A 21,904-nucleotide genomic window follows, 5' to 3' on the forward strand; every position below is an offset into this window, starting at 1 on the left:
ATGAATATTAATATTTACAAATATTTTTTAACGGGACATGAAGTTACTTAATGTTGTTCATTAACGTGCCATGGAGTTAATGATCAAAATATTTTTTCTTAACCTAACATAAAGTTACTGATCAAAATATTTTTTTAACGAGACATAAAGTTACTTAATGTTGATTATTTATTTTTCAAATAATGATTATTAATTTTAATTCAAAAATTTTTATATTAAAAAAAACTATATCTAATAATAAAAAAAATGTACTGAAACGAGACATGAAATTATTGATCAAAATATTGATTATTAACTGGACATAAAGTTACTGATCAAAATATATTTTTTTATTAATTATACCTTTAATTATTATTTTTTCACGGATAATCAAATATTTTTTATTAAAAATATGGGAAAAAAGTATTTTTACACTGCCAACCAATGAGAGACATGCATCAGAATAAAGCCCATTTTTAATTTTAAAAAACTGTAATTACAGGCAAATTAAAGCATTTTGATTGGTTGTATGTGTAAAACTGATTTACACTGACAGTGCATTATCTTTAAACTCTAAAAATATATATATCTAAAATAAATGAGCATCCCGTCTCATAACCGTGCGAACGCAAGAGTATGTTAGTACTAGTACTTTAAAATATACAATATCAATAACAAAAAAAAAAAAAATTATAAAGCTTATATTGCGACGAGGGTTAAGAAAAGCAATATTGCTAGTCAAGTCACGTTACTACAAAGTCCAACCAAATATTCCATCCCATTCCATTGCATTGTCTAGCAGAGAACAGAAAACAAGAAGCTTGGAATCTTCGATTCTCTCCGTTGCTGTTCTCCTCCTCCCAATCCAACAAACCCTATTTCCCTTCCATTCCATTCCACACCATCATTTCCTTCCTTCGTCAAATGAAACTCTTCTTCCTCTTCCGCATTTCCTTCCTCCTCTTCCTCCTCAACCAACACTCCTCCGTCAACGCCGTTTCTCCCACATCACGTTCCCTTCTCTCCCTTCCTCCGTCAGTTTCCTCATCTCTCTCTTTTTCCTTCAGTTTCTTTCCATGCAAGATTCATATTCTTTTTTCTTGTTTTGAAATGTTGTTTTGACAGTAAGGCAGAAACAGCGCTGATTGCTACGTTAGACGGGACGTTGTATTTAATGGACAGTCAGGAGGATGGTTCCATGAGGGTGATATGGTCGTTCTCGACGGGATCACCGATATACAGTTCGTATCAAGCTCCTGTAAACAAGGACTGTTGTAGAGAAAATAATGAATCTGCAGCAGCACCAGCACCAGCACCGGTTAGCGGGTTCGTGGAGTGTGGGGATGATTGGTCTTTGTATATGCATGACAAGCACTTTGGTAAAATGGTATTTGTTTTCTTGTAGATATGCTACTTTCGACTTGCATTGTAATTGTAATTGTTGTTTGTCTTGATGTTTTTTCTGTCATGAATTTAACTGTTTCTTTTGGGAGGTTTTGTAAAATTGACGGCTTAATGAGTACATATGAGAATTGTAATGGTTTGCATATAATCCTCACTTCTGTTGAAAGAAATAGATGCGTTTTTTGTTACTTAGCAATGTCTAAATTCAGGAACCCATTATGTTGTTGAGCAATATTAGAAATAGTGTTGGAGTAGTACCTATTGTAGAAAAGATTGTGGAAAATAGACTTAGGTGGTTTGGATATGTAGAGGGAAAGACTTGTAGATTTTGTTGTAAGAAGAGTAGATCAGATGGAGAGGAGTGAAGCTGCTAGAAGTAGAGGAAGATGTAGAAAAACTATAAGATGAGTTATTAAGAAAGATCTTGAGATTAACAATTTAGATAAAAACATGGTCTTGGATAGAACATTATGAAAGAAGTTGATCCATGTAGTTGACCCCATTTAGTGGGATAAGGCTTAGTTGTTGTTGTTGTTGAGTGATACTGTAGTTGTCCCCAATTCCAACAATAGATGTGATACGATACGACCTTATTCTTTCCTAACAAACAGATAATTTCTTTCTTAACCAAATCAACAACAATTTATGCTAAAACTTCTCTTGATTGATCAACAACATATTGGGTTCCTTTTCTTAGTAGAAAAAGAGTGTAGTATTTTTACTGCCAATTTGTTCCAAGGTTATGTTTATATAAGTGTCATTTATTGTTTTTTTGTTGCTGAGGAATTCTGAGCTTCATGTTCTGTTGATTGTTTATCATGTCTGCAGAGAATCTCAGAGTCTATTGCAGAATTTGTACTTCGTACACCTACAATTTCGGATGATGGAGCTGTTATACTAGGATCCAAAGAAATCAGTTTATTTGAAGTAGATGCTAAAACTGGATCGATCATTCAAATCCACGCCAAGTCTGATCCTAATAATGTTTTTGCACCTTTGAGTGATGCTAGGAAGAGAGTTAGAAATATCATGAGTGCAGATCATAAAGATCTAGCTGATCCTAAGAAGCTAAATTCATCCCAGACGCTGCTCAAGATTTTTAGGACAGATTATTCTCTGCGGTCTGTTAGCCCCAACTCGGGAAGAGTATTGTGGAATTTGACAGTAGCTGAATTCGAGGCTGTATTATTATGCCAACATACTACATTTGATGTAGAGGATGGATATCTTTCTGACAGTGGACTCAATTTTGCGATGCCTTACCCATGTCAAGAGATGCAAAACGTCTTCCGCGTGAAAAAAAAATTTCTGTTAGAATCTTTAATCACTGAAAGTGTACACGGGGCTTTTAATGAAAGTGATATACTCTCAGTGGCTGCCTCAGATCTGATGATTCCATTGCAACCCAGTATTGATAGACTCCCTCAGCCTCTCATTGAGGTTACTTCACCGGGTGATGTTTATTTGCACAAGAAGAGTGGATGGTCAACTCCATTACCTAGTATGTTGTTTACGGTTTTTCTTTTGGTGTCGGGCTTTTCACTCATCATCTTTCTTCTGGTGAAAGTGATTAAGAATCAAGATATACCAAAGGACCAAAATAAAGACTCTGAATTGAAAAATTCACCTGCCAAGAGAAAGAAAACACACAAGTCAGGAAAGAACCGTGGCACTAATGATAAAATGGAAAAACATCTTATTTCAGAAGATGATGCACTGACACCAAAAGATGCTAATGGAGAAGCATGGAAGAACTTAAATCAAGCTGAAGAAGGTGTTGATGGACGAAGAATTGGTAAGTTATTCGTTTCAAATGAAGAGATTGCTAAGGGAAGCAATGGTACCATTGTCCTTGATGGAAGATATGAAGGCCGACCGGTTGCAGTCAAGCGTCTTGTCAAAACTCATCATAGTGTAGCCTATAAAGAAATCCAAAACCTCATTGTGTCTGACCGTCATCCAAACATTGTCAGATGGCATGGGGTGGAGTATGATCAAGATTTTATTTACCTTGCACTGGAACGCTGTACTTGCAACTTAGACGACTTGATTCAAATTTATTCAGATATATCAGAAGATTCCATTTTTAGGAAGGACCAAGCACTCGAATTGATAAAAGGAAAAATGGAGACAGGAAAGCATGATACACAGTATCTTTGGAAAGAAAATGGCTATCCATCACCTCTGTTACTGAAATTGATGAGGTTGATTTATAATTTCTTCTTGATTTATTATTTATTAAAAGATATATTCAACCAAAAGATAATACTAACTTCTGTTTTTGTTTTGCAATTTAGAGATATTGTTTCCGGGGTTGTTCATTTGCATGAACTAGGAATAATACATCGAGATTTGAAACCCCAAAATGTTCTAATAAACAAGGAAAAATCCCTATGTGCGAAGCTTTCTGACATGGGCATTAGCAAACGACTTCTTGAAAATATGTCCTCTTTGGGTCATAATGCTACTGGTAAGAACTCCTCGGAAGAAGGAATGAATATAGAAAACATTAAACCGAACAGGCTCTTAGGAGTTGTTTCCTAATTTTTGTTTTGTTTTCAAATTGGTTTCCATATTAATCCAATCTAATCTTATTCAGTCAGTCTATTGTTTTAGTACTAAGGCTTAATGGCTTAATTGCAGGTGGGGGCAGTTCAGGTTGGCAAGCCCCAGAACAGCTTGATCAAGGACGTCAAACACGAGCTGTAGATATATTCAGTTTAGGTTGTGTTCTTTTTTTCTGTATGACTGGGGGAAGACATCCATTTGGACAAAATCTTGAACGTGACATCAATATTGTGAAAAATCAAAAGAATTTATTCTTAGTTCAGTTCATTCCGGAAGCTGAGGATCTTATTAGCTGTTTATTAAACCATGAACCTGATCTAAGGTAAATCGTTATCATTCATTGTGTTTTTGGAGGATGGAAATATATTTTCTCATACCTTCACAGCATTGCATCTGCTATGACTTGCTTAGTTCTAATGTTGTATAAAATGATCAAGGCTCAAAGTTCAAACGAACTTACTTATTATGGGTAGTAAATTAAGATGTAAGAGTGTTACCCTATTATGATAATCTCTAACGGTCAATCTTTTGTAGTTTTATTTGTGTTTTAATTGATCTGCTGATTTTAGGAGGTCTTATTTTAAGCCAAGACTAAGATTTATTGGATTGTGTTAAATTGAATTTATGCTATTTTGTTATAATTTCATGAATAAACTAAGAGTAGAGAGGAGGATGTTGTGTTGGATGTGTTAATAGACTAAACGAGGTAGGATTAGAAATGACAGCATTGGAGAAAGAGAGAGTTGGGGTTGCTATATCACCACTTTCAAAAGATCAGAAACTCGTGATAGCTCCTATTATAAATGCTTCATTTCTGTTAAATTAAGATTTGAGGGACTGTGTTATAGCTCCTATTATATGAGGGACTGGATGTATATTCTTGCAAAAGATCAACTCTCCTAAAAGCTTAAGCCTTTGGGTAGAAATTTGTGAATGGTGTTATGCAACAACAACCAAGCCTTATCCCCCTAAATGAATAGTGTTATATCTCTATCTTTATTATTTATGATTTGGTTTCAAACTAGCGATTTCATTTAAAAAATGATTTCTTTTATTGTCAGGCCGAAAGCGATTGAAGTATTGCACCATCCTTTTTTTTGGAGTCCCGACACAAGACTTTCATTTTTACGTGACACCAGTGACAGGGTGGAACTGGAAGATAGAGAGATTAGTTCTAATCTTTTGCGGGCTTTAGAAAGCATTGCTACAACAGCCTTAGGTGGTAAATGGGATGAAAAGATGGAACCAACTTTCATTGCTAACATTGGTCGTTACCGGCGCTATAAGTTTAACAGTGTTCGAGACTTGTTGCGCGTTATGAGAAACAAGCTAAATCATTATGGAGAATTGCCACAAGAAATCCAGGTTCTTACTTGGACTAGTAGCATTTAATATATTTTCTTTGTTGTTTTTGTTCGGAACTTGGCAAAACCATGGGTAGGGGTGGGTTTTGACATACAAACACCTCTAGGAATAGGTGTGTTGCGATGTCCGAAACGCGTTGGAGTCTGCAACTTGTATGACATCCATAAGAGATGCTTTTGAAAAGTATGTGTACCTAAAAGCTAAAAATATAATTATTCTTGTTACAGATGCATTTCATATGAAAAAAAATACTGATAATTCATGCATAAGTTGTACATCTGTACTCTAGGAAATGAAAGCTATTCATACATATCCATGGCTTCTAATTTCTTGCTGGCTTTTCAGGAACTAGTTGGACCTGTTCCTGAAGGATACAATGACTACTTTGCAAACCGATTCCCAAGACTCTTGATTGAAGTGTATAATGTCATATGCAAGCACTGCAAGGAGGAAGAGTGTTTTCAAAGGTATTTTAAAAATGATGATTAGTGCCTTGTCCTGCTTCGTATGGCCTAAAAATAGTTCATATAGGAAAGTCTGGTTGCAGCATGAAGCAGACTATGTAGATATTTAATAACAATGATTTATGTGTCTGTATTTATATTGTCACTGATCAATCTAAGCTGCACCTTCTTAGTTTTCACTTTTTTTCACCAATTTACTGTAAATGCAAAGAACTACATGTCTGACTTGGTATCATGCTATTATGAACTGTTGATAATCAAATGTAATCTATAGAGGTTTTAATACTTAAACAGAATAGGTCAATTTTATTATGTAAAGCCAAGTTAAGACACTTGAGCTATCATTTTGATTTTCTTTCTACACCCCTACATTACACTACAGTCAGACACAAGTTGATATATCCTACAAATATATTTACTGAAAAGGTAAAAGAAATGCAGTAGGAATCCAGCAGTTACTATAGTTCTTGTAGATTTGACTGCAGGGGTTCCAAAGTCATTAGTGTTCAAGAAATGACATCAGTTGGTCATACTTCAGACTCAATTCTGTTTGAGGATGGCTGAGAAAAATCTTTATTGGAGACTATGCTTGATCCAACTTCACTTGCGCTTCTATATGATATCCTTTCCATTTGCCTTCTCTTGGAGCGGCTCTTAACTATCTCTTCTTTTTCATCTACAAATGAAAGAAAAGTCCGCAAACGTGAAGATCCCGAACCTTGGCCAGTAGACTCAAGTTCATCTGGACTGTGCTTCTTGTACTGCCTCAAGGTTTGAATAAGATATATCAGGAGAGCAAGAAAACATGCCAAACCACAGACCAAGTAAAGTCCCCAAAAGCTTTTGAGATTGAGTCTGTCCACTCCGAGCTTCGCACCTTGTAATCGACAAGCACTGCTCAAAAGCCATTTGTCATGGATTCTTTGTAAATCTCCATTTTCTGCCAACTCCAAAATGGCAGTTGATAGGTCAACTGCTAATGGCGAGTCTGGTGGAAAGGCCTGCAGAAAAATGAATTACGAGAAATAGAGAAAAACTACTACATCAGTTGAGAACTTTGAACTAGAGAACCAAAATAAACTGCAAAGACCAAGCACTAAAAAGACAATTAGTAGTATGTGTATGGAGATACTTACAAATCCCCAACCATTTTTGGTAAACTCTTGACCTACAATGGTAAAATCACACCGGCTTGAAAGGAAGAGCTCTATGTAAGCTCGCTCGTTAATGTACGCAGCGACACCGCCGTTTTGGGGACCTTTCTCCAGCGCTTTCGCAGTTTCTTCAGGTGTTTTTAGAGGAATTAGTCTGGATTCATGAATACCGATTTCGTCAATCAAATAGGATCGGGCAAAAGAGCCCTGCAAGTAACCAATAGGCTCTTTCATATTTACTAAACTTTCAATGCCTTTAATAGGTGAAGAAAGTTGTTGCACTGTGAGAATCGAAGTCAGGCTTGCCGTGTAACTCGAGTTAATTATTAGAACTACAAATAGCCATATAAGCAGCACAAAACGACCAAGAGTGCTCACTGTGTTTTCCCCTACATTATAAGGAAAAGAGAAAATTTATTTACTTGAAGTCGACAAAAGGTGTCGCAGAAGACAGGAATGACACTTACTGTGAGCGAAGAACATAGTTGAAAAAGTAAACCTGCAAAATAGAACACAAATTTAAGTTACAAACATGGAGATATCAGTAAATTTTTGTTGGAAAATTGTAACATTGATGTATAATTATTGCATGCCTAAAAAACATAGGTAGGGTTCCAAAAAGGTTCAATATGTTGAGCCAGAGAAAAGTGAGGAGATAGAGAAAGACCGGATTTGATTACCACAAAATTGTGGCTACTTGTTTTTTAGGAGGTCCCCTAAAATCATCATTCAGTCTATGTTCTAGAATCCAGACAACTGCGCCAACTAGTAAGAAAAAGATAGCTGTTACAGTCCACATCATTGGTGTAAATGGTGTCAAAAATGCCCAAGCATTGGAATCTGTCTTCTTAACCGATGCTACGACCACTAGACCAGACTCGGTATACGGCTGAGTAAAATCCACCATCTTTGTTCTCTCTGTTGTAATTGTAATGTCTCCTACTGCAGCATCAAAAACCTATATAGCAAAGATAAAAAGTGGTCTCAGAGATGTAGCACAAAAAATCCAAACTTTCTTATAAACTATTGGAATGGTACTCACACCGGCGGTGATCAGACGCACAAGCTCAGTGTTACTAGGATTGCTTAGACCGTCACCGTATGGAACAAACTTATAGGGGACAGCATAGGGTAACAAGTTTACTGCAGAAAGAAACACATCAATGCAGAATCCCTTGAACATGTCAGTCGATTGTACCTGAGAAACAAATTCGCGGTAACTAACCCTTTTCGGTACTCCGATTCTCAACAGCTTTCCATTGCTTGGAAAAACCCAACCGCGAGGTGTTTGGGTTGTTTCCCCCGGCCAAAACACGGTGAGTAGCTTTTGATTTTCATAGGAACGGTTAGGTGGTTTTGAATAAAGTGTTTCTGGAGGAACAACTGATAATCCGGAGTAATTAGACCAATAACCGATCCTGCGAGTCCCTGTTCCGATCACATTGATGATCTCATATGCTGGATTTGCAAGGTTTCCGTCAGGAGTATACCTGAATGGACCCGTTACACCAGTCATGTTAACCGCATAAATACTTTTACACAACAGATTTCCTTCATTGAAGATTTTCACAGCATCTAGATGCAAACTGTCTCCACGTAGCTCAGATATCTTCGGATCATGCGAAAATGTAATTTGGTTCCCTTGTTTCAAAAATGTATCAAGGGCGCGAGCAAGCACGTAAACAGTATCATACGCAAAGATACCATAAGTACTCAAACCAAGAGGACCATTTCCCTCCTTTCCTCTGGTCAAATTTGTCCACCTAGAAACAAACGATCTTTTGAGCTTTGAATCGGGTATATGCATTCTTAGTGTAATAACTCCTTGAATGTTATCCATTTCATCAGAAGAGAGTGGACTATCTATGTCGATATAAGACGTGAGAAAAGTAGTAGCAATCCAAACATAACCGTTTTGCATCATTCCAAGAGACTTAGCAACACTCAACACTTTTGGACCCCAAGTAGTACTTGTATGAAGAACTATAACTCGAGATTCTGCCAAAGCCACCTGAACAAGCATATCAGTAATCTCCTCCCTCTTTGCATCAGGAGTCATCGGTGCTTTAAACGATATCTTGCAACGTCTCTCAGCAAGCTTATCTGCTAACGCACCAATTCCGTTCCTCCCATGGTCATCATCGCCGTATACTACGATAACCTCTCTCCAACCGTAGTGGCTAACCATGTCTGCTATTGCAGTCATTTGAAAAATGTCATTGAAAGCAGTTCTAATGAAGAACGGGAATTGAAGGGAGGAAAGAGTAGGATCTGTGGCTGAAAACGATAGCAGAGGAACATGTAGCTCATTTGCTATATGAGATATGACATGAGCTGTCGTAGATGTCTGCGGGCCGATAATGGCCACAGTGTGTGTCGCCATGAGCTGCAACGCTGTTTACAACGTATTCAATACAATAATCATAATCTGTAAGACTTGAAGTAAGTTCTATACCCGAAAACAAAGTCACATATCAAACAGAAAAAAGTACCTTCAGCAATGCTCAAAAAGCCTCTATATTTTGAATCTTCTTGCATTGAGAGCTTCAACTTAGTTTTACCAAGAATCGAAGAATCAGAATTTATATCACCAACCGCAGTTTCCACCGCAATTTTCACTATTCTACCAACACTAGTATTGAAAGAGTAGAGAACCCCAATATTTAAAAACTCCGGTACTGTCGAATTATCCGAGCCAACCGCAGCAGAAGAGAACCACAAATTGGAGAGAGCCATCAACAACAGCACAAACCAAACTCTAACCATGGTTGCAACTTTCTATTGAAACTCTAGTAACAATCACCCTGCTCAAAGAAACAAATAAAGCAACACCTTCATATAACAAAAACACAGATGCAAAGCACATAACATACTCAAAACCAAAGTGGGAAAGAAGAATAAAGCAATAAAGTGGCTCTCATTATTATATCAAAAAGTATCAAAATCCAAGGAGCCATAGCAGTTAACAGCATGTGAAACCATGACTTTGTACAAAAAATATACCTAAAGTTTGGTCAGCAAAATGATGCAGAAAACTTGATGTTCTATTCAACTTGAGCATAAAAAAATTAACTTTACATGTACCCAGATAAAAAAAAAAATGTCAAGTTTAACCTGAAGCAGTGTTGAATGATTAGGGTATATTTTTGGAAACCTGGACAGTAAGAAAAAGTTAGATCTTAGAAAGTGAAATGTAAAAGCTGTGAGGGAAATATGTATTGAATGATTGGTGGTACCCACTTGAAGAAAGATAGTGCGTTTCATTTTCAGATAGGGAATAGCATCAATGTTTTGGAAACAGTAAGGAATGGTTCCTTTCACATGAAGACAATATTGGAGAATGCCACTGGAAACAAAACCATAAGCAAGCATCTGTTGTTGTTGTTGTCTGTGGTATATGAACTTGTGCTAGGCTATGTTCTTTGGTTGCTTTGTTCTTTACCCACTTGTGTGTGAAAAGGACAAGAGAAGTTGCCATGAAGTTGGTGTTAATTGCTGAATTCAATGTTGATAAAATATTTTGGTGGCAAACAGATTTTATTATTATAATAGTTTTGATAATCAAAGTGAAATCTAAGGTTCTTGTATAGTTGGATCCTCTGACAACCTTAATTGTGGTTTCATTTCAACCATGGTTCACGTTTTTTAAGAAAAAAATATATTATTAAAAACAAACTAACTTAAATGAGTCGCTGGTCAAAGTTAAATGAACGATAATTCAACTTGTTTTAAAAATGAATAATTGTGATGTTATGCATTTAAATATGCACTCTTGGGTATGATATTTTTGTATAGCTACTAACTCAGCTGATTTAATGGCATTGAATAACATAAAAGAATTAGTAAAGTAGTTATTTAAAATTTATTTTGAGGGTAATGAATGATGATTGGTCACATTTCCGTCCTTTACTCGGTGCTTGTCTCGCTCTACAATACAGTGTAATGATAGTGATCAAAGGAACAATGACCTTTTTATGTCGATCTTCATACATGTGATGGAGAAAAAGATTATAAGTTGATTAATTATGTAAAATTAGTTGATTAAAAATGCATTAGAAATAAAATAATGCTTATTATAATATAAAAGTGTGAGTGAATAAAATATTTTGATTCTTATCATAATGACAGAAAAATCCAAGGTTTATTATATATAGTTGGATTTTCTAACCGTCTTAATTAAAAAGATACCAAATTTTTATATTTATATCTTATGTTATTATTTTTCACAAATATGATGAACAGTAATATTCATAAATTTGATTTTTTCTATTTTTTTCCCTCTCTCTTTAAAATAATTATTCTTTAAAATAACTATGTTAGTGATGTATAAAAATCTAACACAATATATAGTTTGATTAACGTGTCTTGATGTTAAAAACTAAAAAAAATAAAATTAGTTAATTGAGTATAATAAATTGGTTAATATAGATAATAATTTGGTTATTGAGTGCCTAGAAATTAAAAACTAAACTCTTACGTAATAATTTAACTATGGTTAATGTTTGATTAATGTGTCTTGATATTAAAAACTAAGAAAATATAATTGGTTAATTGAGTATAATAAATGGGTTAGTATAAATAATAATTTGGTTTTTAAGTGCCTAGAAATTAAAAAAATAAACTCTTACATAATAATTTAACTATGATTATGGTTAATGATATATATATATATATATATATATATATATATATATATATATATATATATATATATATATATATATATATATATATATATATATATATATATATATATATATATATATATCATAATTTAGTTAATGAGTTTATAAATATAAAAACATTTTAAGTAATAAAATAAAATTGGTTAACAGAGTTTTAAATTTGGTCAAGACATTTTATAATTTAATATCTAAAAATAATATTAAATTTAATATCTAAAAATAATTAATATTATATTTTTTATTGATTAATGGAGTAAAGAAAGTAGTTAATAAACAATAAAAAAATAAGAGGTTAACAAATTTTTGTGATTGATGCAATGATAAAATTGATTAATAACACAATTGATTAAAAAAAATTATTTACCGTATAAATACGATAAAAATATTTGATGTAAGTCTATCTTTCTTTTGATGTCAACATAACCACCTCTCTATGTGCCACCATATTTTAATTTTTTATATACTTTTGATGAATGGACAGATTTTTAAAGGACTTCTTCTACAAGTTTACCATCCCTTTACTAAAAGGAATATTTACATATGTTTAAAGATTGCAATGTGTTATTGTCTTCATTTGGTTTTCAGCTTGTAATGTATCAAACTCTTTTTGGTTTGAGTATATTATTTTTTATTGATTTTAATATTAAAATTTATAAATAAAAATAAATAGAAATATAATCATAAATACTTTATTTAATAGAAATAGAAATATAGACATTTCTTTCATTTTTCCCAGCCTAATGTTTTAAATTAATAAATTAAATGATGTAACCGAATAGGGAGCAAGTTCAACATTCATATCGTTGTATTTTTTAAGTGAAATTCTTTTAGGCTGTACATACACAAAATGAAACAAAATCATGTATTGAAAAAATATTTTTATATAATCAATGTTGATTAACTTTAAATTAAAATAACTTATCAAAACAAAAATTTAAATTAAAACATAAAGAAATTCAAAAAAATCACAATATATACATATGGCAAATTACATATTGTGTTAAAAAATAAAGTGTATATTTGCTGGTTCCGAGAAAGATTTTTCATCCATTTCATTTGAGGATATAAGCATCACTTTTGATGAATCAGATTGTTGCACATTTGATTTTAAATTATTTATTAAAATCTCTAAATTTTCAATTGAATTTCCAAAATTTACTACATGCAGAAGCCAATAGTTGCAAAGTTAACTAATTAGTAATTAAATACTTTAAATTAATATTTATTCTTGATAAAAATTTGTGTTATTTTACTTTGACTTTTAGATAATTCTTCCCATCTTAAATATTTTTATACTGAATTGCAGAAGCAACAATCGAGCTAGAGAAATTGTGAAGAGTTGAATTAAGAAAGGTTGCTCCATTAAAATCAACGAAAAATTGTTGGAGCCAATAACTTGCAATTCCATAATTTTGATAAGAGTTGAATACAATTGCATATGGTGTCGAATTGTTTCATATGTAGAAAAAAATTAAATAAATCATCTATTTATTTACATATATAAATGATAAATAAAAATAAAGGATAAGAAATTAGAAAATTACCATTTATCATTTGTGTTTACAAAGAGGGGTGCATAGGCTGAAGGTGAGAAAAATACACAAAAGGGGGGAGGGTGAATTGTGTATCTGGTAAACTTTTGCTTCTAAGAACAACAACTTCTGAATCTGGCCAAGTTCAGATTCTAAGCAAGAGCAAGTAGCAACGGAAAGATTAAATGCATAAGCAATAAGTAAAAACACACACAAGAATTATCCTGGTTCCTCTCCAACCGAGAGTAGTCCAGTCCCCTTGTCTCACAAGAGCTTTTTCACTATAATCAGAACATGACTACAACCTACTTAGACACACCCGTCCAATACTTCCTTGCTCAACCACACCTGAAAGAGACTTCTTTGCCCAAACACACCACTCCATAACTTCCTTGCTCAATAAAACCTTAAAGAGACTTCCTTGCCTAAACACACCAGTTCAGGACTTCCTTGCTCAATCAAACCTAAAAGAGACTTCCTTGCCTAAACACATCATTTCGGGACTTCCTTGCTCAATCAAACATGAAAGAGACTTTCTTGCTCAAACACTTAGTTTGAAACTTTACAAATTCTAAACAAAATGTTTAGGATTACAACAAGATGTACTTGATATACAATCAGAGGTACAAATAATACAACACAAGCAAAGACCTGGTTACTTGAGATTTTTAAGATACACAAGAGTAAGAAATCTCAAGTTTATATGCAATACAATAACTTTGTACTAAAGCTTGGTGATCAAACCGATTCTGGTCCGTTGTTGTAGTTTCTTGTTGTTTAATGGTGTATCTTCCTTTGAATCTTTAGTTTCTTATATAAAGGTAACAAAAGAGCTGTTGGAGGATAACTAGCACAAATGTCTTTGCTGAAGAAGCAATTTCTAAGACAAAGACGTTAAGAGTTGGTATGGTTAGGATATTCACTTCTAAGTAATCTCTTTATCCATTGTGTCTGTCTCAAGTATGACGACCATAGGCATGCTGGAGTGGACTGAAGAAATCATGTCAAATAGCCTTGAGCCTTGCGCTAGAATCCCTAGTTGACTTTTTCAATAATTTTGGCAGTTGACAAGATGGAGTTGCTTTACACAAAGTACTGACCATAGGTGTTGTACTATGTTTCCAGCATAACACAGGCAGATTCACCAGACGCTGATGTTCTACGTGAAAAATTAGATTCTAATCCATTAGAATCTGTGTCTAATGCTTCTTCTTCATAAGCTATTTTAACTCGGTCAGAACCAAGTTAATTACTAGCTTAATGATTCTGCACACTTAAACAAATGTTAGTATACCATATTGTTCTTTAAGTACTTTGTTATCAAAACCCGAGGAGTATGAACATATTTTGTTTCAATAATCTCCTCCTTTTTAATGATGATAGACACAAATATTTAAGAACAATGGTTGGTCAGTTTTAATAACTTGACAACTTCAGAGTCTGAGGTTTGTAAGCCCCCTGAGTCTAATAGTCTATAAGTTTATTTTTGTAAGCATCCTCTAAGGTCTATTCAAGTTATTTAAACTTATTTTGATTTAAAATAATAAAAAAATTTAGCACATAACATAAGTTAATTAAAGTGGGTCCAGGTCCTAATAAAAACATAGAAAATGTTTTTATCAAATACTCTTTAAATACTCCCATATTTCCCCCTCTCTTGTCATCAACAAAAAAAAGAATGGAGAGAAAGAGAAAAAGATGTTGAATAGAAAAAAAGTTGTTCAAAAGCGGTTCAAAGTGAAAGAGGTAGCAGGTGAGAAATTAGTGGAAAAAAAAACAAAATCCTATTGATGGACAAGCATGCAAACCAAAAATTCGAAGATGGTCAAAGTGAGATTCTAACAGAGTAGCATAGGTAACAAGGCTCGAGAAGCATGGCCATTAGATTTTGAAGATCTTTTCCAAGGAAAAAAACTTCTCTATAAAAGCAGAAGCCATAGAACCTAACGAGATCACATTTCTCTTCTAAGTTTATACAATTCATCAACATGGCTAGACGAAAACCATCAAGGGCAGAGAAGAGAGATGCCAAGAAGGATGCGAGTCAGTTGATGAAGAAGCGGGCTAGAGAAGAGAATCAGAAGGCTAAGAAGGCTTCACCAACCCATGTTTACTTTGTCATTGACTTAACAAGTACTTCTGCTAGAGTTACTACTCGAAGCAAAAGCAGAGCGTCTGAAGCAACAAAAAGGAGGCCCAATAGGAGGGAAGAATAACCTTCAACTGAAGATGAGGCTGACCAATACTAATTGGATTATTTGGATGAGTTGATAAATCAGCCATAGACTTCCATCGATAGTTCTTAGATTTCCATGTCTTCATTATGTAAAAGTCTTAATATCCAACCTTTATACTGGTTTCTTTAAGGAATAAAAGTCTTTGTGTTACAATGCTTGTCTCACTTTAAATATCATGACCGCTCTTTAAGATTTTCATGTGTCTTACTTTATATTTATAATGACCCATGAGGTCTTGAATGAAAATAATAAGATTAAAACAAGATAAGTTAGAATATACCTCATCATCTTCTTTTGATTATGAACTAGAGCGAGATTCAGATACTGCATCATATGATGTGAGAGCCATTAATGTTGGATTTACTTCTCCTTCATCTTTGTCAGAACGTTCTTCATTGTCAAGTTCATCCCATGTAGCCATGAGACTCTTCTTGAATCTACTTCTGAAGTTGTTCTGCTGGAAGCTTCCTTTCTTTAATTTTTCCTTCCGTAGATCAAGACAATAAGCTCTAAAGTGACCAGAGTTATTGTAGTTATAACAAATCTTTTGGTCATCATCTTTATTTCTGGAACTAGAGCCTCTGAAGCCACTGCTTCTACCAAAGAATCGCTTATTCCTTTTGACCAGTTGTTAATCCTTTTGATGATAAAGGATATTTTCTCATCATCAGAGTTATCATCATCAACCCCCTCATTAGAAGCTTCTTCTGATTTGCAGACTCTTGAGGATCTGGGAGATTTACCACCAAATTTCCCTACTGCAGAATTCAAAGCAAGTGATTTAAACATCTTCACATTCCCATCTCCATTCAGTTCCATTTTGTGTCTTTGAAGGTTGCTTATTTGAATTTCAAGGCTTAGAGTATTCAGGTCTTTAACCTACCGAATAGCTGTAACTTTGGGTCTGAATCTCATGGGAAGACTCCTTAAAATCTTCTTGACATGATCATCAGATCTATAACTCTTGTTCAAAACCCGGAGACCTAACACCAGAACTTGAAACCTAGAGAACATGGTTTCAATGTATTTATCATCCTTCATTTTGAAGAGTTCATATTGGAGAACAGCAGGTTGGCCTAATCCTTTTTCACCTGCTGGTACCTTCATATGTAGCACATAATGATTCAAAGATAGTCTTGGCTGTAGACTTATTTATGGTTTTTATATACTCAGAGTGAGGTAAAGCATCGACAATAATACCTCTTACTCTATGGTGTTTTCTGTACACTTTTTTTAAGCTGGTGTAAGAACTTTTCTATCAACAACCATTCCCACACCATTCACCTCAATATCAATACCATCCTTAAGGATGTCCCATAGCTCCTCATCAAGCCCAATAATGTATGTTTACATTTTTCTTTTCCACCATTAAAAGTGAGTGGAATCACCACTGAATGTAGGTGGTTTAGAGAAAAACACAAGAAAGGGGGAGCGGGTTTGAATTGGGTTTTCAAAACTTTTCCCTTTTTAGAAAAATATTCGTTTAAGATAAACATTAGCAAATGCAATAAAGAAAAAGATCATGTATTAAATTATCCAAGTTCCCGTTAGAAAAGGTTAGTCTTGTCCACCCGCCAAGGTGATTTTGCCTTAGAAAATGACTTAATCCACTAATCATATAGATGATTACAATTGCACGGGACAACTGTCATTGACTATCAATGAAATATTGATCAATTTTGTTAGTGACTCCTTAAGAATTTTGACCCAACTGGTCCCCTAAGAGTAGAAATGTCAAATGGATTGCCCCCGTCGGCTAATATGTTTAAATGGGTTGGCCTGGCCCGACACGATTGCTTAAAGGGCTACATAAAATGAGCCCAACCCGTTTTTCAAAAGCCCGTGTAGCCTAATGGGCCAGCCCGACCCCTATTTTAATATTATATATTTAATTTTATAAAAAGGGTTGTAATAGATAAAAGCTACATAACATAAGTAGAAAGTCATCATAAACTTAAATAAGTGATGTTTAAAATATATATATATATATATATATATATATATATATATATATATATATATATATATATATATATATATATATATATATATATATATATATATATATATATATATATATATATATATATATATATATATATATATATACTACAAAAACATTCATGTAAAAGTACAAAGTAACTTAATATTATCACTAACACTTATCAAATTTTCACAATCATTTCCTTGATCACATCATCTTGAAAATTTATCTTCATCATCTTTAACTTTTCTTTATCACTTGAAAACACACTTGTGCCATCATATCTTATCTCAATCTTTTTTTTCTCAAAATTAACCAAAATCTTTTTTTAATGGGCCAACCCAAAGCCCACTTGGCCCGACCCATGAAAATCATAGGTTCGGTGGGCTGGCCTAGAAAGATAGGGTCGTGTTTTTAAGGTATTTTGCGGCCCGGCCCGCGCTAAATTATTGGGATTATGGGTTGGCCTAATGGGTCAGGCCCACTTTGACATCTCTACCTAAGAGATATAAAGATCAATGACTCCTTTAAGAATTCTGACCCTACTGGTCCCCTAAAGAAGATTTCCCATGACGACAAATTGTCACCGTCTTCTTGAGTATATATACTAAGACTAGTCACTCAAGGAACAATCAACAAAAATTGATTATCAGTTGTGTTTACATGAATGCTTCTTAAAAGTAGATTACACAAAATATTTAAGTACAAATACAACACAAAAATGTTGAGCAAGATATGAGCAACAACTCCTTGCTTTTACAAGATTCTACAAAGATGTATATGATAAATGTTGAGTTGCATCTTGTAGTAATCTTCTTTCTTTTCTTCTTTCTTTGTATTTTGTAACAGCAACTTGTATTTGACATTAAGCAACAAGCCTTGGCTATGTTCCAACAACTTTTCTTCTGAAGTATCGATCTTCATTTATAGTCTTCAGAGAAAGAAATGTTGTGAGGATAGAAGAGTATTTTTCTAAAAGCCAACGATTACTTTCCAACGGATATAAAAGTAGGTGTTGGATAGTAGAACACATTACTTCCTTATCCAGTAGCTTGCAACTTTGACATAATGGTGTGGAAGACAACTTTTAAATAGTACGAACGTCTTGATAAATGTGAGTTGTTGAGCAGACCATTGTACTAAATCTTCTTGAGAAAGTTTCTTGATTTTATCTTCAAATGATGTACTTCTGATTCTGAAGTAGTAAGCTTGGAAGAGATCAATTTCTTTTCTCTGTTCTTTTGATGATGTTTCTGATGAGTAGTTCAGAAACTACTTTGTTATGATAGCATGAGAACATCAGAACCAATAGGAACAAAACTTTGTCTTTCAAAAATAATGACAGCAGCCTTTCTGAAGTATGGCGCAGGACTTCCTAGATCAAATCTGTATATGAAGAGATAACTGATTAGAGGTGAGAACACACAAACTATACGAGTAGTAATATTAGAGTCTTTCAGAATAAAATAATGTCTTTAGATAATAGTGCAACAACGTATCTGTGGAGCACGTCTTGATATACGAACAAGAGTCCTAACAACCAATCCGTATTTTTGATTTGAATCAGCTGATCTAGACTATGTATTTAGAGTAACGAGCAACAATTCTTCTAAGGAAAATATCTTGACATCTGATATTTGAAGAAACAACTTTGTCTTTGATGTAGACTTTATTTACTTATCAGAAGCAACAACTTCTTGTCGACCTATTTCTTCTTGAAACACTTGAGATTTCTAAAGCATCATCTTGTTGAGAAGTACACAGGAGATCCCCTTCTGATTAACATCTAGCATTCCATAGAACTACTAATTTTTCTTCAGATGTAGAAGAAAATAGTCTTTCTGACGACAACATATCTGATAATTCTTTAGACAACAGTCATGAGTCACTCAGAGCTTCTGATCTGCACACTTAAGAAAACATTAGAAACAAAATTGTTTACATATAAATATATGTGTTGTTATCATCAAAACTAAGAGATAAAGTGCAAAACCAAATCTTGTTCTACCATTCTCCCCCTTTTTTATGATGACAAAACCAAGTATTTTGATGTTACAATTTTACAGGCTAATATCATTATCGAATTTAAAATATAAAAGAAAACTTCCCTTGTTTAGCATAAGCTCCAATTGAGTTAAAGACTTATAGTTTAGAATGAAGGGATATCTGAGCAATTTTTAGAAAACTCCCCTTGAGTCAAACAATCTCCCCATGAATCTAAAACTAAAGACTTTACCAAAAATTTGGATTATCTTAGCTTGATTACCAAAGATTAGAATTCTGAATTAAGCATATGGAAGCAATTTATCCGAGTTAGCTTATCATAAATTCTTTCTTCTTAAGAACATTCTATTCCTTAGATAGGTTCATTATCCCAACTTGATCTATCAGACCCTTCACAATGCTTGAAGTTTGTTATCAACATAAACTTTCACAACATTTGAAGTTCTTTATCAAAGCTTTAATTACTTGAACCTTCTAAACTTTAGAAGTTCTTATTTCAGTTATGCAAGCAGAGTTTTAGGGATTTCATCAAAATAAAATCAGTAATCTTTCTCCCCCTTTTTGTCATAATAAAAAATATTTAAGACAATTTGTAATTGATCTTAAAATTTGATTAAGCATAAGAGAAACAAAGATAAAAACAAAAATAAATTTCATTAAAAAAAATTACAGACAAAATACCAATAAGATCATAAAAGATACACAATCACAAACACACAACAATATGAAAACTACATAGAAGTATAGAAAAAACATTAAGATTGCAATTTTTTAAACCATTGATCCTCAAAGACCTCACATCTTTCTTCCACAAGAGCATTTTCAGGACCATGACGCATCCTACGAACATTTCTCACAATTTCCTTTTGATATAGTACTTCATATATGACTCTTCCATAGGGAATTAAGGACTTGTTCATTTCTCTGGATGAAATTATGAACTGTTTAAGATGGTTGAAAATTACTTGAGGCAGGGTAATTGGGGTACGATTAAGCAGGCAGTAGATCAAGAGTTTATCATCATGAAATCATAAGTTTTTGTTGGTGCCACGAGGAAGAATATTTGAAAGAATAAGCTGAAACCAATGTTTAGTAATGGGTAAGAGCTTATCTGGATTAGTTAGTTCAAAACCAGAGGATGTATCAAATATGGAGACCATTTTGGCATCAGGCGCGCACCTGAGAGAGACGTGATTTATGGTCATACCCATTTTAGCACAACCTATAGCATCAACAATGGTACCAACGATGATTGTGAAAGGAAAGTCAAAGATATCAGATGAAATGATATTTCCATCAATGCTTACAGATGCATATCTCAAAAAAGCCTTGATTAAGTTTGGATAGATGGCTCCTGGTCCTCGTAGAAAATTGAGATAGCCATACCAATCTTGAAAATGTATGCCGAGATGAAAGTTTTGCCCAACACCTAGACTTTTTGGGCGTCTTTCTTTATTTATTTCCAAAAGATCATCATTACCATGAAAGGTTTTGAGAACCATGATGAACTGGTATAAGAGGAAGAGTTGATACAATATAAATTTTTTGAAGATAGAAGGATCTACAAACAGAGTATAAATAGGGAAAATATGAAGCATAACTGACAAGAAAAATATTTCTTTACCTAATGTAATAAATGTCAGAAAGGCAAGTTGTAATTTTCAAGGCGATTTTAAAATATAGGCACGCTTATCAAGGTTCTTTCTTAACTGAAGATATTTTAAAGTTTCCTAGACTAACATATATAGAGTTAAATAACTTTTTGTTAATCATATGAATAAGTTAAGACATAGAATAAAATATGAAATTATCTCAAAACACGCAAAACACATATAAAACATTTAATACCAAAAGAAATTAACTCAAGGTCAGAGCGAAGTAAGATAAAAATAAAGGATTCTAACTATAAGAAGGATTAGATTTCAGGACTAGTTGAGTAAGCGCATTTTTAACAAAATTATTGAAATTGTCTGTTTTGTCAACATTTTTCTGATCAACACTTGTTCTTTTTGTATGTCCTCAACATTTTTCTGTAGCCAAGAAAAGACACCTGACCTTTTCTTTGTTAGTTCTTCCATTTCAGCAGCTTCTCTTTCTACAGCTTCACGTTCAACGGCCTTTTGGGCTTCCAAAACTCGAGCGTTTTCTTTAGCCTTACTGATTGACGATTCCATAATTTGATCTGAAAATTCTTGAATTTTAAGAAATTCTAACAACATCCATTTGCTAAAATCATTCCAGATATTGTCAACATGAGATGCATCAACACTTGACCCAAGGAAACTGTAGATCCTTTCTACTTCACTTGTGGCATATTCTTTCAGCTTTGTGATAACTTCTTTAAGATAAGTACAAAAAATCTGGTGATCAGAACAAACCCTTCAAATGCTATTTGATTTTGATCAAAGTTTAGATATGATGAAGAAGGATGAGAAAATACAGAGACAACAATTAAGTTTTGAAGAAAATGAGTTGTGCTTATTGACGTGAAAACATGCAGTTGAGGATTTTCAATAGTTTCCGAAGAT

General features: G+C 33.6%; 2 protein-coding genes across 3 annotated transcripts; one reads left to right on the top strand and one right to left on the bottom strand.

The window, feature by feature from the left end:
* Positions 1-748: 748 nt before the first annotated feature.
* On the top strand, positions 749-5,971 carry LOC131637996 (serine/threonine-protein kinase/endoribonuclease IRE1a-like). The gene is made up of 7 exons (XM_058908556.1): positions 749-1,013; positions 1,105-1,366; positions 2,212-3,587; positions 3,681-3,853; positions 4,027-4,273; positions 5,013-5,316; positions 5,662-5,971. The coding sequence occupies exons 1-7, from the start codon at positions 904-906 to the stop codon at positions 5,803-5,805; spliced, it is 2,616 nt and encodes an 871-aa protein (XP_058764539.1). The 5' UTR covers positions 749-903; the 3' UTR covers positions 5,806-5,971.
* A 142-nt stretch (positions 5,972-6,113) lies between these two features.
* Positions 6,114-10,460, bottom strand: LOC131637995 (glutamate receptor 3.6-like). Of its 2 annotated transcripts, none has more exons than XM_058908554.1 (8): positions 10,175-10,460; positions 10,049-10,088; positions 9,427-9,738; positions 7,977-9,328; positions 7,615-7,892; positions 7,402-7,433; positions 6,917-7,323; positions 6,114-6,781 (listed from the first exon to the last, which is right to left on the bottom strand). In XM_058908554.1, exons 3-8 carry the CDS (start codon positions 9,698-9,700, stop codon positions 6,308-6,310), a joined length of 2,817 nt encoding a protein of 938 aa, XP_058764537.1. In that variant the 5' UTR covers positions 9,701-9,738; positions 10,049-10,088; positions 10,175-10,460; the 3' UTR covers positions 6,114-6,307. The 2 variants fall into 2 exon arrangements, with proteins under 2 accessions (XP_058764537.1, XP_058764538.1); XM_058908555.1 differs by having other exon boundaries at positions 9,938-10,088.
* Between the last annotated feature and the right edge of the window lie 11,444 nt (positions 10,461-21,904).

The sequence above is a fragment of the Vicia villosa genome, unplaced genomic scaffold (genome assembly GCF_029867415.1).
Source record: "Vicia villosa cultivar HV-30 ecotype Madison, WI unplaced genomic scaffold, Vvil1.0 ctg.002131F_1_1, whole genome shotgun sequence".
Classification (NCBI taxonomy): Eukaryota; Viridiplantae; Streptophyta; class Magnoliopsida; order Fabales; family Fabaceae; genus Vicia; species Vicia villosa.